We start from the raw sequence: 17,780 nt of genomic DNA on the forward strand, positions 1-17,780 counted from the left end.
GAGCAGGTACATCAGGGCATTCTTGGTCCTCGGACATTTTGATCACGGGAACAGACAAGTTTCTTGGTGGCTATCCTTTGGTAGGCTCTCGAACCGAATGTGTCTGAATCTTTTTAGTTCTCCTCTAAAATGTTAACACCAAAGCCAGCCAAGAAGCATGTCCAAGCCTTTCCGGCTTGCGTTCCACCAATCATCACAAACTTAACATTGTGTACCAACTTAACGAAATTTAACTTTACACAATCTTTCAAATCTGATTGGCTAAAGTGAACAAGTTTGCCAACACATCAACGTAAAGATCATAATCAAATTCGCAACTTGACAATATGGCTAACGTAGTAAAAGAAAGTCAAATTAGTAACTGTGTACAAGCTCGCCAATCATGATCAAGCTAATCAGAAAGTTAGCGTTGTCTACCAACATAACTTAAAAAAATAATAAATCAAATCAATAACCGTATTCAAGTTATAACATAGTCTGCCAACATTACATAACAAATTAATAAATCAAATCAGTAACCGTATTCAAGTTATAACATAGTCTGCCAACATTACATAACAAATTAATAAATCAAATCAGTAACCGTATTCAAGTTAAAATCAAAATGTAAAAGGATGTTAACATCAAAACACCTACTGTGTGTAAGTTTCGCCAACATGGCAAAACTAATGAAAGAAAGTTTACATTAAAATCCGTATGGCGCTTCTTGACATAAAGCGCCCTCTCTTAGCAAGGATTGTAGTTAACGGTTTAGTGAATATTTGAAATTGTGCAAACTCCCGCCAGCAGATGGCGCTACACGTCTCGATCCGACACGGCCATCAAGACCTTCACACGTCCGCGTGTGACTGATCTGTAAACAAGACAAAAGCATAGACAGTAATCTGTTCGGCTATCCTGCCACAGTATATTATCAATTAGAAAGTTAAGATTTCTCTTACTTGAAACAAAAAAACATCATAAAACCTCAAATGTAACATATTTTGATCTCAGTGCTTTTAGGCTATTGTAACAAATCATCAAGACACCACGATCAACACAGTTGTTACGATAAAAGAGCCTTAGTATTCCTTTTAGTATAATGAACATTAACAATCTGGGCATTACTTTAAACAAAAATCGCCAGTACATCGGCATTGGTAAGTCCTTGATAGTAGTGTGTTGCCAGTACATCGGCATTGGTAAGTCCTTTGATAGTGTGTGTTGCCAGTACGTCGGCAGTGCCAGTCCTTCGGCAGAAGTGTAACGCCAGTACGTCGGCGGTGCCAGTCCTTCGGCAGATGTGTAACGCCAGTACGTCGGCAGTGGCCAGTCCTTCGGCCGACTAGATTAATGACTATCAATATCCTCATCACCATTCTCATTATCACATTTTCACATATCTAATACAAGGGCACTTGTTGATCGGGTCTCTTTCTGACTATATCGTGAGCATATTTGTAAATTCTCTTAAAGGTTAATTTATAACTTTAAAAAGGTTTCTTTTTTATCATTTTCAATAAGAACTAAATCACTAACTACTCATTTCTGGATTAGAGCTTTATTACTGTCAGCGTCTAGCTTTATCATAACTAGCACTTTAAGCTATATTTCGGGACGCTTGTTCTCTCATTGCATCTATGTCAATTGTCTCATTATTATCATCAACAGTTATTAAATCGAGGAGTTGAGCGACTTTTCCGACTAGTAACTAGAGCGGACTCGCCTTAGTGACGCGCGAAGTAGCAAAACCTGTTGAAACTGAGCCCCTAAACTCCTGTGGCACATTAATTGACTGTTGTTTGTATTCCAAATATGCATCAGTTTGAATGTCATCAAAATTGACAGAGACTTTTGAATTGACCAAATTAACACTAACACAAGTAAAACACAATATCTAATATCTCTTATCAGGCACTATATGAAATAAAACCTCTAAATTTAAGTTATCAATTACAACTTTACATAAAATCTGTTTGATACTGTATAGAAAAGTTTGTCCAATACCAGTCAAAGCCACAGTATTACTTTGTCGCTTTCCCGAAAACTTAAATCAAAATCTTAGATGCAATAGATTATTAATGAGAGAACATTCTGTGCCCGAATCGTATAGAACATTAAAACGCTCACCAGAAATGCTGAGTTATCCAGCAGGGTCACTGGTGCAGCACAGGTCCACCCGACGCTGGCTGTCGATGCTGGAGGTCCCACTGGCTTCGCTGTCACCGGGCTCGCTCGCGCCGCCGTTGTCACCACCATTCTTCCTAGCAGTAGTAAGAGGAGACCGGGGACACTTGGATGCATAGTGCCCGAAGACATTACACCTGTAACATCTGACGCCGGGCGGGTTTGGTCTTTGCTTGGTATGAGTAGAAGCAGAAGTGTTGGAACGATCGCATGATCTTTCGGAGTCCATGGAGCGGCAGTCGGTACTGCGATGTCCCTGTCGCCCACATCGGAAGCATCGAGGGGTGGGCGCGACGGACGCTCTCGATCGCTTCGATACGTCGGCCACGTGGTTTTCAGTCTTCCTCTTGGGATAGGAACATGCTTGTAGTTCCCGCTGCATTTGCTCCCGGCTCTTGATTTCAGTGGTAAACGCGATGCGTCTCAGTCTTCCATCAAACTGAGACACGTGGGCTAACACCATGGATAAAATTATCTCCTCCGCAGAGGAGTCCTTAAATCGGGCCATCAATGTGGTGAAGAGTCGCGCAGCGTAGGACGCCATATTCTCGTCGACTCTGGGTTTGTCGTTCTGAAGATTAATCAGATTTCCGGCAGGCGTTTCTATGGCGCCGTATCGGGATAGGAAAATTTCCTTAAAATGGCGCCAAGTCATTCCCGCAAATGATATTTGGGATAGCCACCGTGACGCGTTCCCCTTGAGCGCATCGCTGAGGGCAAGAATAAGTGCACCACCCTCTAAAACCTGATCAGATAGGCACAACTCTGCGGTCGTGCACCACGCACGTGCGTCGGCGTCCGGTTTTTCGGGATCGAAATCCGGTAAAATAACTTTGCGGTTACTCACGGGGTGCATGGCGTTGATGAGGGCCAGCATATTCTGGTTTTGGGCTTCCAGCAGCGTGCGCAGAAGATTTTCGCTCACCCGTGAATCTTCGTCGGAAGTCCGATTTAATCCCAGTTCTGATGTCGGAACAGGAGAGGCCAGAGCAGGTACATCAGGGCATTCTTGGTCCTCGGATATTTTGATCACGGGAACAGACAAGTTTCTTGGTGGCTATCCTTTGGTAGGCTCTCGAACCGAATGTGTCTGAATCTTTTTAGTTCTCCTCTAAAATGTTAACACCAAAGCCAGCCAAGAAGCATGTCCAAGCCTTTCCGGCTTGCGTTCCACCAATCATCACAAACTTAACATTGTGTACCAACTTAACGAAATTTAACTTTACACAATCTTTCAAATCTGATTGGCTAAAGTGAACAAGTTTGCCAACACATCAACGTAAAGATCATAATCAAATTCGCAACTTGACAATATGGCTAACGTAGTAAAAGAAAGTCAAATTAGTAACTGTGTACAAGCTCGCCAATCATGATCAAGCTAATCAGAAAGTTAGCGTTGTCTACCAACATAACTTAAAAAAATAATAAATCAAATCAATAACCGTATTCAAGTTATAACATAGTCTGCCAACATTACATAACAAATTAATAAATCAAATCAGTAACCGTATTCAAGTTATAACATAGTCTGCCAACATTACATAACAAATTAATAAATCAAATCAGTAACCGTATTCAAGTTAAAATCAAAATGTAAAAGGATGTTAACATCAAAACACCTACTGTGTGTAAGTTTCGCCAACATGGCAAAACTAATGAAAGAAAGTTTACATTAAAATCCGTATGGCGCTTCTTGACATAAAGCGCCCTCTCTTAGCAAGGATTGTAGTTAACGGTTTAGTGAATATTTGAAATTGTGCAAACTCCCGCCAGCAGATGGCGCTACACGTCTCGATCCGACAAATATATCTTTTTGTTAATCTTACTTAAGATACCTTTTTTTTTCACTGAACTAGTTTTTTGGACCTCTGCAGAAATTTTTGCGACCTCCCAGGGGACCGCGGTCCACATGTTGTAAAACACTGCCTTAGAGCACTTGAATTTACTGCGCAGTCTCCTCGACTATAAAAGTGAGGGTAGGCGTAAAACACACGAATACGATTAATTTTATGCGCGACAGCTGCTGTCTTATATTCAACTGGTATACAAACCTACATTAGTTGAACCGAAAATTAAAAAAAAATACAATAATATTTTTAGGAAAATGTGATAGAGTTAGAGCCTGCGATGGCCAGATTTTCCTTCGTTTCTTAAAGCTGAAAGTTTACCTGTTTGTGGCCTTTACAGAGGTAAGGACGACAAGCAGTTTCGGTCGCGATTACTTTAAAAGGTATCCAATCCAAAATTCTGATGGTCGACCTGACCTTCCAGAAAGAGTAAAGCTCAGTTTCATAGCTTATATTTTCCGCGATAAGTGGAGGAATCTCCTCTTCCAGTGCCGGACATTTTAGGCAGCTGCCCTTAAACTTTCTTAAAGTATTAGACTTTGAGGGTGTCTAGCAGTAGAAAGCAACTGTCAAAAATATCCGGCACTGGAAGACGAGATTCCTCCACTTACCGCAAAGATATAAGCTATGAACAGGTAAACTTTCAGATTTACGAAACAGAGGAAGGTCTGGCCATCGCAGGCTCTTGGTCTATAAAACAAAATTTGTTGTAAAGTTTCCTGAAAATAATTAAACATAATGATAAACATTAAGGGCCTGTTTTACCACTTTCTGATAAAATGCAGAATAGACTATTCATAACATTTTTGACAGTTTCTCCATACTTGATCTGTCATGTTAATTGGTGGATAGCCTATTCGTCACTTATCAGGAAGTGATGAAACAGACCCTTATTGTTTTCTTGTGCACGCCCTATCTGACGTTTCTGATCTAATTTTTCTTCTTAGGACTGCTGGAAGAAATTTCATAACAGAAAAGTAAGTGTTTATGTCCTACCTGCTGTGTCATTCTTCTTATGTATTGAATGTAATGAATAACGGATTGGAATGTAAATTAAAAGATGTAATGCAGTAGGTACTTTGAATGTATAGAATATGTAAAAGCATAGAAGATAGAATATTAAAGTGTACAGACTTATAAAAAATGAACAATGTAAAAAAAAAAAAAAAAAAAAAAACAAGGCGGATAATTGTCCCCTATTTTGTAAGGGGGAACAAGAATTAAATAAAAAAAAAAAAAAACGGTCAAAATAAATAAACAATATTTAATTCACATTGCATTGTTCTAACACATCTTATGTTAAATATTGAGGTTAGAATGTAGTCTAGGATACCACAGCAGTAGTAACTTAGCTCAATGAAAATTGTTTCAGCGAGTTATGTATAAATGTAATTTTATGAAAACAACCAATAGCTACTATAAAAACAAGCACATAACAGAACTATCGAACTTCGAAATATGTATTGATAATATAATTTTAATTACAAATTTTAATTTTATAATTTCAATAAATTATCCTACTAGACCTACTAATATCATAAAGGCGAAAGTTTGTTTGGATGTGTAGATGTATGGATGTGTGGATGTGTGGATGTATGGATGTTTGTTACTCTTTCACGCAAAAACTACAGAACGGATTTTAATGAAACTTTACAATATTATAGCTTATACATCAGAAAAATCAAAATGGGGGAGGTGTTATGTTCGTTTTCTTATGTTCAACTATTACTCCGCCGTTTGTTAACCGATTTTCAAAATTTTTATTTGGTATATAGGGTATCATCCCAATTTGGTATTTTGTTCACAAAAGTGGTGATCTGATGAAGGATCCATAAGTAATCGAGGGAACTCCTCAAAATTTATAGGGAAACATGTGGTGATTTTGGTTTCGTGAAAAGTATTCTAAGCATATGCTACCAACAAGTAAGATTTTGCACCGAGGTATACCTGGTATACCGTGGTTCGGAAGGTGCTGAGAGAACTCCTGATTCTTTATAGATACAAGTTTGGGAGTTTCGGCGTTGTTTTAAGAACGGAAAGCATATGCTACTATGCAAACTACATTAATCATCATCATCATCATCACTACCATATTATACCATGCATCGTCCCATGGTTATGACTTATGAGCCTATAATGACCCTGTTATTGGTACTTTTCATAGTCTTTTAGATCGAGACTCGAGTTTGTCAAGCGATAATTAAAAAAAAATATATACCTACCTAATATTATAAACCTGAAGAATATGTTTGCCTAAACGGGTTAATCTCAGGAACTACAGGTCCGATTTAAAAACTTATTTCAGTGTTAGATAGCTCATTTATCGAGTAAGACTATAGGCTAAATATTATCACGCTAAGACTAATACGACCGAAGGAACTCAGGAAAATGTGGGAAAAACGGAGGAAATATAAGTAATTACTAACTACTGGAGCAATTTTTATGGCAATATTAAGCACAGACATAGAGTAGACCAAGTGAAGGGAGTAGGGACATAAGCTATTTTTTTATGGGAAAATGTACGGTTTCTGTAAAATTCCTAATTTACGCGGGCGAAGCCGCGCGGGACATCTAGTACTTAATAAATATTTTTATGGATCTGCTGAACGGACATTTAATGTATATTATGAAAAATCTTTTCCACCAACAATGGGCTCAGAAATTTCATTAAATTTGAGTTCTTTTCAAAGCTCGAAGCTTGGAGCAATTAATTCGCAAATCCGATGTAATTACTATTCCGACAGGCACTTCGATATCAATTGTCACGAATCACGATACGGTGCGATGGGCGGTTGATTTTTTCAAGTGAAAACTTTTCTGAAGTGAAAAAGTTGTGCACTTTTTGAGATGGGTAAAAAATTTACCTTATGTTGTGGATCGAAAATCAAACCCCCGGCCCCGGCGTGGAGTAAACCGGTGAACATGTATGTCTACTAATAGTGTTTCGTTTGCACATAATATTATGATGATGTGATGATGGACGCGTGATGTGATCGAAAATTAAACTGCCAGTGAAGCGTAAGAGAAGAAGTTATTTCCCTCTCTGTCTCTACCGCTGAAAATGTATGCCTGATTTTTCGTTATCTTTATTTCGTACTTTACAAATTGGACTCTAAGTCATTACATCTGTAAACACAACAACAATTTGTCGCTCTTTGTCTGATATAAATTCTTCCTCTGAGTGTAATACAACCTGCAAACCTTCAAGAAGAGAGCGTATCTTAAAAAGCCGGCAACGTACCTGCAGCTCTTCTGATGTTGCGAGTGTCCATGAGCGACGGTATTATTGAGAATCAATTTGAGAGCGTATTATCTTAAAAGGCCGGCAACGCTCCTGCAGCTCCTCTGTGTCCATGGGCGACGGAAGTTGCTTTCCATCAGGTGATCCGTTTAATCGTTTAGCCCCTTATTAAAAAAATCTAAGGCGTGCAATGAATGATGTGAGTTTATCATCTGCGAGGAGCGTGTCACTCTATTTGAGGTCGTTAAATATTTTATGAACGCTTAAAATTTTCAACACTGGCAATAAATTCTTGAAAAATCCTCATCTATTTATTCAACCGTTAAATTGACATTGTTAATGCATTAACAAGTACTTTGTACATAATGTTATGTTCCTAAGTTAAATATGAGTACCTTTTTATAGCAACCTATATAATATGCACTATCTATTATTATAAATGCGAAAGTGTGTCTGTCTGTATGTAACGCCCAAACCACTGAGTAGATTTTGCTGCAATTTGGTATTGGGATACTTCGAATTCCGGGTAAGGACTATTATACTTTTTAACTCGGAAAATGTACGGTTCCACGTGATAAACGAATTTTGGCGACAAGGAGTTGCGGGCGTCATATAGTATGCTATATTTTCACTTACAAAATAGTTCAGATTCAGTCAAACGAGACTACAGCATCGAAACCGTATCAAATATAAATTACTAGCTGTTGCCCGCGACTTCGTCCGCGTGGACTTCAGTTTATAGCGCGCGATGTCAACAAAATTGGTGTCAAAAGCTTTTATGAAAAAACCCTGGTACCCCTTAAATCAATACAGCTGTGCAGTGTGCACACAATAAGTATTTCATTTTTTTATATTACTTAAACTTTATATTTTATGCCAAATTTTAAAGCTTATTTAGCCCTCCAATTACACAACTTTACCCATAAACTATTTATCATTGATAGATTTAAGGTTACGTCACTGCACAGATAAAGTACTGACTTATTTAATACCGTAGAATAGATATAACAATCGAAAAAAATCGAAACTTAAATGTAAGATGATACCACGTCTTATAGAAAGACTTTTGAGCAAGCGTCAGCGCGATGTAGAAGACGCACGGTGCCATCTATTATGAACTGTTGGAACTAACTTAATTTGAACAAATTTACGCATTTTCACCCCCTTACAACCCTTTTTTCCAGTAAAAAAGTAGCCTATGTCCGTTCTCAGGCTTTAGACTATCTGTATACAAAATTTCATTACAATCGGTTCGGTAGTTTTGGCGTTTGGCGTGAAAGCGAGACTGACGGACAGACGGACAGACATACAGAGATACTTTTGGCGTTTGGCGTGAAAGCGAGACTGACAGACAGACAGACAGACAGAGATACTTTCGCATTTACAATGTTAGTATAGATTATGTGCACACTGCACATCTGTTTTTGGGTATTTTGATTAATTAAGGGCCGCGCTACACCGGAATGGCAGCGGCGAGGCGAGCACTTTCAGCGCTGCCATTCCGGTGTAGCGCGGCCCTAAGAGGGGTACCACTTACCAGGGTTTTAAAAAGTTTTTAAATTTGACACACATTTTGTTGACACCGCGCGCTATAAACTAAAGTCCACGCAGACGAAGTCGCGGGCAACAGCTAGTGTTACAATAAAGTAAAAAATAAAACGCCATCTGTTGAATCGTATTAGAACTAAAATGTTCATTGCATCGATATATTTCTGGATTTTTTATAATATTATACATAAAATATGTTTAAGATTTTTGAAAGGAGATCGAAACAATTACATACAATTCTGGGCCTTGTATGTAAAGACATGAAAATGGTGTGAATTAAAAGGTTCAAAATTAAGAGATCCTTGCTGAAAATTCTATAGATATTGACAATCTGAAAGCTGAGATATTCGAGGTTTAGTAAAAGTGAGGTTATGTTGAAATCTTTAAGTTTCAGATGAATACATGTAAAATATGTGTTTGTGAACTAATACCGCCACATATTTAATTAAAATAGTACCCTAGATAAACTAATATTATGTTTAGTCAGGTATTTACCTCCGTATTTCACTTAGCGGTTCAGTTGAAAACCGGTGTCATGTGTCCTACATAGGTACATGGCCTAAGCTGAACTGAACCCTTTTTGGACACATCTAGGCACAATTCGTTAAATAATTATACTAGTTTGTCTGCTCCTGTACTGCTTATATTATAATTGTGTCTTGTGTGTGCTGAAAATAATTTTTTTTTTCTTTCTTTCTTCTTCTTTCTTTCTATGTGAAAAATATTTATTACATCTAGTAGATAATGTCTGATCAGAAGTCGATGAAGACTCAAACAAAGACATAGGTAGGTGACAAGTATGGAATTGTAGAGGACCAGGAGGAGTGAACTATGGAATAAAAGTTGTAAAATAAAACCAATTATTTTATTAGAATACCTATTTTATTCCTCTTCAATAATAATTAAAATGTCGTCTAAGAATTGTGCAGGGGGTACAATATTGCGGTACCTTGCCCAGCTAAGGTACCATATAATGGACATTATGTGAGCACAGCAGCCTACTGTTCGTCTACCTACAATACAGTTGCAATAATGCTGTACAATGGCTTCTCTTCCTCTACGAGAGCTGTCGACTAAAATATAAATATAATATGTTTTCCGACTTATATGTCGTGATAATATACGACCCCTGAGTAGCCAAGATGTGTTAGAAGCCGACAACTCTCGAAGTAGGCTATTGGCAACCTCCCTGCACACTTCAATAACAAAACCGTCATTTTGTCTCATATGTTCTCCGTAATATGATCGTGCCTGCTTAATTTGGTATGTACCTAATGAAATTAATATAAGTTCGCTTTCAGAAAGCTGAGGAAAATCGTTTAAATTATCACTATGTACAGTTATTGTTTCAAAATTAGCCCGACGCCTATTATAATTATTACTAATAATAAAACTGGCTAACTCATTTTCTGTATTCATGTACCTTTCTATTTCTTGTATTATTTCTTGAGCATCTTCACGATCAAATATAGGTGGGTGAAACTTATTTAAGAGACAAGCAGCCACCTCAAAATCTTTCATGAAACTTTTACTGGCTATATTAAAATAATTTTGCCGTAACAATTTAAAATCTCTTTTGAATCTGCCATTCACAACTTCAACAACCCAACGGCATATGGTGACTGCTCTTGATTTATTTGCCTCAATAGTTGACAATTGCGTTTCACCCTCCTCCAATGAAGCAGGCACGTAAGTTCTATAACCACACTGGTTCAATAAAGAAATCGAGTCACGGAACCCTCTATCTAATATAAAGGCATCACCTTCCTGGAAATATTCACGTAGAGGCCTTCCATGTTGAAATTCTTTCTTCATTATGTCAGCATCGGATGTTGTGGCTGGGTATGGACCCAAAACATCTATTATATATCCATCCGTACACACTATCAAGAATGGTTTCATAAGATTCCTGTACTTATGCAGGCTGTATGTTTTTTTTTGGTATAAGTAATTGGAACTCTTTTCGACATAGCAATATGTTCCATCAAAAATTGCTATTGGGGTGTCAACTCCCTCAAAGCTTCCAAACAAAGCCTTAGGTATTGCGAGATTTTTCTGTACCAATTGTTGTCTGTTCTGGTGGTTTAAACCAAGATTTCTGGGTACAAAATGCTCAGTAAGTAGTTCTCTTACTTGATAAATCCACTTTTCAAGAGTTGTCCTAGATACTTTTAATAAACTTGCCAACCTTTCATTTGAATCTCCAGTTCTAAGCTTCATGAGATAAGCGGCCAGAGCTACGGCTGCTTTTGAGATTTCTGATAATTCAGGAACTTCAGCAAACATCTGGTTAAACTGCTCTTTATTTAACCCAGTCCATATGTGAACAACATGGTCCTCCATTTCACCAATATTTTCGAATTGAAGTAGTGAAGTACTTTCAACTTCTTTTAGAGACATCATATCATATATATGTCTCTCAGTAAATGTCTGAACATAATTGGATCTCAAACTATCCAGAAAATCCCATGCTTCGATAACCAAATGTTGATCACAAAGACGGTTATTTTCAGGGATGTAATATTTATATTCATTGAACAACATTTTACGAGTAGTAAGTGGTACTCTGTATCTCTCTGTTCTTTGGCATCCTTCAATGAAGCACCTTCTTTCAGTTTCAACGGCTCTCATGTACTCGGACAAAACAATAGAAGGTACTGGTTGGTTGCTGCTAACTCCTACATTTGGAGACACATTAGGAAGATCTGGTTGTTGTGGGTCTACTATTTGAAGAGTGTCTTGTCGGGATGATGTTGATGGGCCTGAGGTCATGTGGACAGAAGCTCTGTCTGCAGCCACCCAACATGTATGACATATGTGACTTGTTGCTTGAATCTGCAAGAGACATACATAATTAGTAATAGCCAAGTGAAATGCTACTTTTTATAATATTCCCAATGTACTTGAACCTAAGAATGGTCATAAAAATATAGCAGGACTTCACTATATGCTTAGGTACATCATGGCCTACCTAATTATATGATAGGGCATCAACCTGTACAATGTAATGAGGCAGGCCATAAATACTTTTGTTTTGATTGCAGTAAAGAATATGTTAATTTATTTACTTACAGTTCGAGGAATAATCCATTCTTTTATGACATTATAAATTCTAGATTCACGAATTGAGTTGGTGTGAAGTGCATGACTAACTCGTGCAGCTAGAGAGCGTCCGCAGCGGAGACAAATGTTGCGGTGTCCTAGTAGTCTTCCCTGGTTAAGAGCCCGTGGGTTTTGAGCCAAATCCCAACACGCTTGACAAACATGGTCATTACTACTTACCTAAAAAAAGGAAAAAATATTACATACATTTTAGTATTCAGTCACTTTAATGATACCTATCCTAAAATGAATATCTCATTATATAGTACAATGACTATGCAGTCTTTAGAATTTTCTTTGCTTTAATCGTAAATAATCTGCATATGCCTTGTAGCTGAATGTATTAATAAGTCTATCAAGGTAGTACCTACATAGGTGAGTTTATATTTACTTACAGACTGAGGTGCAAGCCATTGCCGAATCACTGATAGAATATTTTCATCATTTAATGGTCGTCGCCCTAATGTATTGCAGTGACTAGTTACTATCCCGCAATTCACACAGCGATCCATCGTTTCAACAATATCCAATCCACAAGCTAGCGACAAAATCCAAATTAACAGTTCCAAGTCAAACTTGCAGGCAATCTTCGGTGTCCAATATGAAAGCAAGGGTCGTACAACGTAGACGGGTTCGGAGTCCGTAAGAAACAAAGCAGTGGTCGTTGAAAACATAAAATATTCGGAAAAGCACTCAAAACGCATCGAAAAACACGAAACAAGTAAGACCCAGATAACGGCAAAAGCAATTGTCAATTTCATGTTGCCACAGACTAGATTCTAAATGATTTTGATCGATATGAAATCGATAATCGAAAGGGATGTTTTTAAATAAAATATACTTATATTATACGTTATGTTTTATTGAATTGTAGACATATATGGTGTAGTTTAATATATTTTCTATAAGTTTAATACCTAGTGTGAAGTTTTTATTCTGTAAATAAATAATTGAAATATCATTTTTAATTCGATTAATCGTTAATCGATTATTTCACAAAAACAATTATTTGCATATTTCTCCGCTTGTAGATTGAGAATTTATGTAGATTTTTGGTATTTCATACAAAAAAAAATAACTAATTTTTTAAACCAACTCTGAACTTATTACATTTGGGCCCACCAGTTTCAGTCTCCTTTTATTTTAATACACATCAAAACTTTTTGTTCCGCCTGCGGGACTCGAACCCAGGACCCCCGGGATGAGCGCTGGCCACGCGTAATGCGAATTCATTTTCATCGGTATTTTCATGGAAATAAGATATTTTCCCACATCAAAATGTAGCCTATGTCCTTTCTCAGACTCTAGAATAACTGTATACAAAATTTCATTGCAATCGGTTCAGTAGTTTTGGCGTGAAAGCAAGACAGACAGACAGAGATACTTTCGCATTTATAATATTAGTATGGATTTTATAATATTATTCATAAAATATGTTTAAGATTTTTGAAATTTTATTTTAATACACATCCAAGACCCAGGAACATTGAAAACTTTTTGTTCCGCCTGCGGGACTCGAACCCAGGACCCCCGGGATGAGCGCTGGCCACGCGCAATGCGAATTCATTTTCATCGATATTTTCATGGAAATAAGATATTTTCCCACATCAAAAAATGTAGCCTATGTCCTTTCTCAGACTCTAGAATAACTGTATACAAAATTTCATTGCAATCGGTTCAGTAGTTTTGGCGTGAAAGCAAGACAGACAGACAGACAGAGATACTTTCGCATTTATAATATTAGTATGGACAGACAGACAGACAGACAGAGATACTTTCGCATTTATAATATTAGTATGGATTATTATATCACAACTATTGCGGGAAATTGAACATCGACTTAAGAGGGCGACTAACCCAAAAAATCAAACGCCGTCCTGCTCTCTTCACACTCACGCCCGTCTTTCATATGCCATGTGAAAAGGGACGACGCGGATTCATCGCCAAATTAGTTTTTTCTCAATAACTCGATAAATGTTTAACATTTTAAAAATCCGCTATGTCGATTTCTCAATAATAGAATTTTATGCAATGTGCTAAAATATTAACTTAGTTCAATGCATGGTTATGGAAATAAATGAAAAATTCGTGAAAATTAGATGCATCTTTGTGATTTTTTTCTATCGAGAAAATTTTATGATATCGTGTTTTCGCTCAAATTGAATTCTAGGAAATATAATGTAGTACTTATCTAATTTTAGAAAATGAAACAAATCGGGGCTTATTTTCAAGTATCAAAATAAATTATGAAATCGACAATAATTTTGGGTTAGTCGCCTCCTTAATCAATTAGTTTTTGTAAAATATTCACCCAAATACTGAATTTACACGTGGGAGAGCCATGCTTCGGCATTCGGCATTAAACAGTCCCAGCTGCAGATGTGATCCTGACGCAGAAGAAACCATCATGCATGTTTTGAATGAATGCCCGCTTTATGCCAAAGAAAGGCTGGACCTAGATAATAATAATAGCTCCCACACCGGTTTCGGTGACGGTGGCCGGTTTCATTGAAACCAGGCCAGCTACGCAGGAGTAATTTATAGTGCCCAAGTGTGTGCGCAGTACACAAGAGCACTCTCTATTCCTCTACTCTCATAACCCAGTGGGACGGACGACCGACACGACTGGCGAGAGATCAGGCGCAGGACCGACTTTTTACATGCCCATCCGACGCATGGATCATCTTACTTGTCAGACAATCAGGTGATCAGCCTGCATTGTCCTAACCAAACTTGGAAATAACATGTTTCCAACGCGGGAATCGAACCCACGACCTCCGAGTCAAGAGCCGCGCTCTATACCACTAGACCACGGAGGCGTGGACCTAGAGATACTGTGTGGACTGGCAGTAAAAGAAACAAATCTAAGACAGCTTATAAACTTAGGAAAAACGAGAAATGATTTCTTAAATTACGCTAGAAACATAATTAAAACTGTAAATAACTATAATAGGTGAATGGATGGTTGATTGGCAGGCATATTCAGCAGTCAGTCATTGTCTTAAGAAAATATGTATAGTAATGTGTTAATAATAAAAACTAGTTACTTACTAATTGTACAATTTGTATTATATTATGAAGTAATTACAGTAAAAGTAAAAGCAGCAATATTATAACTATGTAAAGTATGTCTTGTGTTAATGTGTGCCTGGATGAGTGTATGAGTTCAAATATTGTTAAATTATAGTTGTTAGTTATTAGTTTCTATATTAGTTATAACTCATAAGTAATAGTGTATTACCTAGTATTAGTCTGTAATAATATAATTTAGGATAGTGTTTTTTTTTTAATAATTTAAATATTGTATTCATACAAATGTAGAGATGCAAAGTTGTTGCAATATAAAATAGCAACAGTTGTTAAGAATTAAAAAAAAAGGCATGCTTCGGCACGAATGGGCTGACTCGACCGGAGAAATACCACGTTCTCACAGAGAACCGGCGTGAAATAGCGCTTGCGCTGTGTTTCGCCGAGTGAGTGAGTTTACCGGAGGCCCAATCCCCTTCCTATATTGTCTTCCCTGCCTTTCCTTCCCTACTCTCCCCTATTCCCTTCCCTTCCCTACCCTCCTCTATTACCTTATTCCCTCTTAAAAGGCCGGCAACGCACCTGCAGCTCTTCTGATGCTGCGAGTGTCCATTGGCGATGGAAGTTGCTTTCCATCAGGTGACACGTTTGCTCGTTTGCCTCCTTATTTCATTAAAAAAACTACCTAATATCTAATAAAATTATATTTTATAGGAATCCTTTGTAATCATTCCGTCCATACATTCAAAGTTTAATATAGAGGCTGGTGCAAGAGCTTACATCGTAGTTCGAATAAGCCCCTCTTCGCTTGAACGTTGTCATAACCTGATATTAATGAAACCTACAATTTTCGAGAGCTGTATTTAATCATAGCCTCTACCTAGGTTGGGTTTCAGCCTAGGTTAGATTAGATTTAAATATTAATAAAAGTTCATAATATGGCAAAGCTATTTCGAATTTGTTTTAACCTTTTTTGGGAAAAGAAACTGCGTTGTACGGTTACTTATGTCATATTTTATAGATTAAGTTACTATTATATTGTGTTTTTGTGTAGATAATAATTTTCTACTATTTCACTTATACGTTTCACGAAAAATGGTTAGAACGTGCCCTGCGTGTTTCTTACGCGGGTTTTACTAGTAGGGCTCGTTCACGAACTGGTCATAATAATTATAGTAAAAACATGATTTATTAAATACTAGACGGCCCCTGCAACTCCGTGCGCCAAAATGCGTTTATCGCGCGGGAACCGTACATTTTTCTGGAATAAAAAGTATCCTATGACCTTTCCCGGGACTCAAAGTATCCCCATAGCAAATTTCAGTAAAATCGGTTTAGTGGTTTGGACATCAAAAGGTAACAAACAGGCAGACAGACACACTTTCGTATTTATAATATTATTAGTAGATAGTATTATATTAAATTAACTTATGTAATAAATAAGCTCGGGCACATAAGGTGCGGTGCCGCTGTGGTTGCGGACGGTGGGCTTCCTCTTCTTCCTCCTCTCCATCAGAACGAAGCCCTCCTCATCACACCTCCTGCTCTCGTCCCTGTCGAGTTGAAGATGTTCAGCCTTGCGACCCTCCTTTGCACCCCTCGCCTTTACCCGCGGGGGCGGTGCGGGGCAAACAGCGACGCTTGTATAATTTTTCTGTTAGTCGATGGCCTCAATTTCGTGTCGACGTTACGCGGTGCTGGCGAGCTGACGGCGGCGGCTGTTGCTGACCCACTCGGTTTCGCTGACGTGCAAAGCGGCGAGTCGCACTGAGCTGAGCGAAACATATACTTTATCGAGTCGATCGGATGCTCGGGTGACCTACATAATGAATCATTACCTTTTAAATTGTAATTATTCACTTCGTAACTCACTGACTACATCCAATCTACTCGCATCTCGTCCAGCTCTGCCCTCATGGCGTTGAACTTCTGGAGCAGGCTGGAGACATTGACGTGGTCCGTCGATACCGCCAGCAGTTTGTGGAGCTGCTTGGCCACAAACACCGGCAATTCCGCAGGATTAGTCTGCTTGAGCAGGGAGATGATGTCCTGCAAGCTTCATTCGCTTCCCTCTCTCCTCCGGGACATTAACTGCGCTGTCTTGCCGAGCGCTTCGTACAACATCAGCCTGCCTTTGCAGATCTCCTCGCTGGTGTAGGTTGACCTGCAGAGCTGCACGATTCATAACTAAATACAACCATATGCGGGTTTTCTCACGATGTTTTCCATCACCCTAAAAGCGTCCATATTATGCAGTCGAAAATGTCTTATTGGTACACGCCTCTACCCGGTACAGTAGGGTACAGGTTCGATCCCGGGATCAAACCTGTACCCTCTCGGGTGCGAACCAAAGATCTACCCATTAGGCCACGGATGCTCCTTTCATAATTAACACACTTTTTCTTCCTTCCAGTGGCCTCCACCTCCAGCCAGCTGATCTTCCTCATGGAGCCACCTCCTCGGCTGTCGTTCTCCAACAGCACTGGTGCCAGGGTCTCCTGCGCAGCACATGGAACACCAGCTCCTACCATTACGTGGCTGACGGAAGACGGGGTGCCTGTTACTGACATCCCGGGTCTGAGGTATGTTGATTGATGATGATAATTTTGATGATGATGAGAGATATATAGAAAAAAAAACAAGAATTTAAAAACTTAGCAAAGCTCCTATAAAAACCACCACAGTAATTGAAGACATAAGAGGATGAAGTGGATAACTTACATTTTATAACATAAGGGCAATTACTTGAATATTTTCTTATAATTTGAACAAACCTTGTAATTTACCTACTTTCTCATCTGGCTAATATATCAGCATATCATAATAATACAATAAATCCTCTTTTTTAT

General features: G+C 38.3%; 2 protein-coding genes across 2 annotated transcripts in view; one reads left to right on the forward strand and one right to left on the reverse strand.

Moving 5' to 3' along the window:
• LOC121730712 (Down syndrome cell adhesion molecule-like protein Dscam2) overlaps positions 1–17,780 on the forward strand; it is a gene marked incomplete at its 3' end in the record, with an annotated part of 170,494 nt that overhangs the window by 74,832 nt on the left and 77,882 nt on the right. Inside the window, 1 exon segment of the mRNA XM_042119850.1 lies at positions 17,345–17,513. Coding sequence (XP_041975784.1) covers positions 17,345–17,513 — 169 coding nt within the window.
• On the reverse strand, positions 9,684–12,610 carry LOC121730448. Its single transcript, XM_042119482.1, has 3 exons — positions 12,300–12,610; positions 11,875–12,084; positions 9,684–11,637 (listed from the first exon to the last, which is right to left on the reverse strand). Exons 1-3 carry the CDS (start codon positions 12,606–12,608, stop codon positions 9,685–9,687), a joined length of 2,472 nt encoding a protein of 823 aa, XP_041975416.1. The 5' UTR covers positions 12,609–12,610; the 3' UTR covers position 9,684.

Source organism: Aricia agestis, chromosome 9, assembly GCF_905147365.1.
Source record: "Aricia agestis chromosome 9, ilAriAges1.1, whole genome shotgun sequence".
NCBI classification, from domain to species: domain Eukaryota; kingdom Metazoa; phylum Arthropoda; class Insecta; order Lepidoptera; family Lycaenidae; genus Aricia; species Aricia agestis.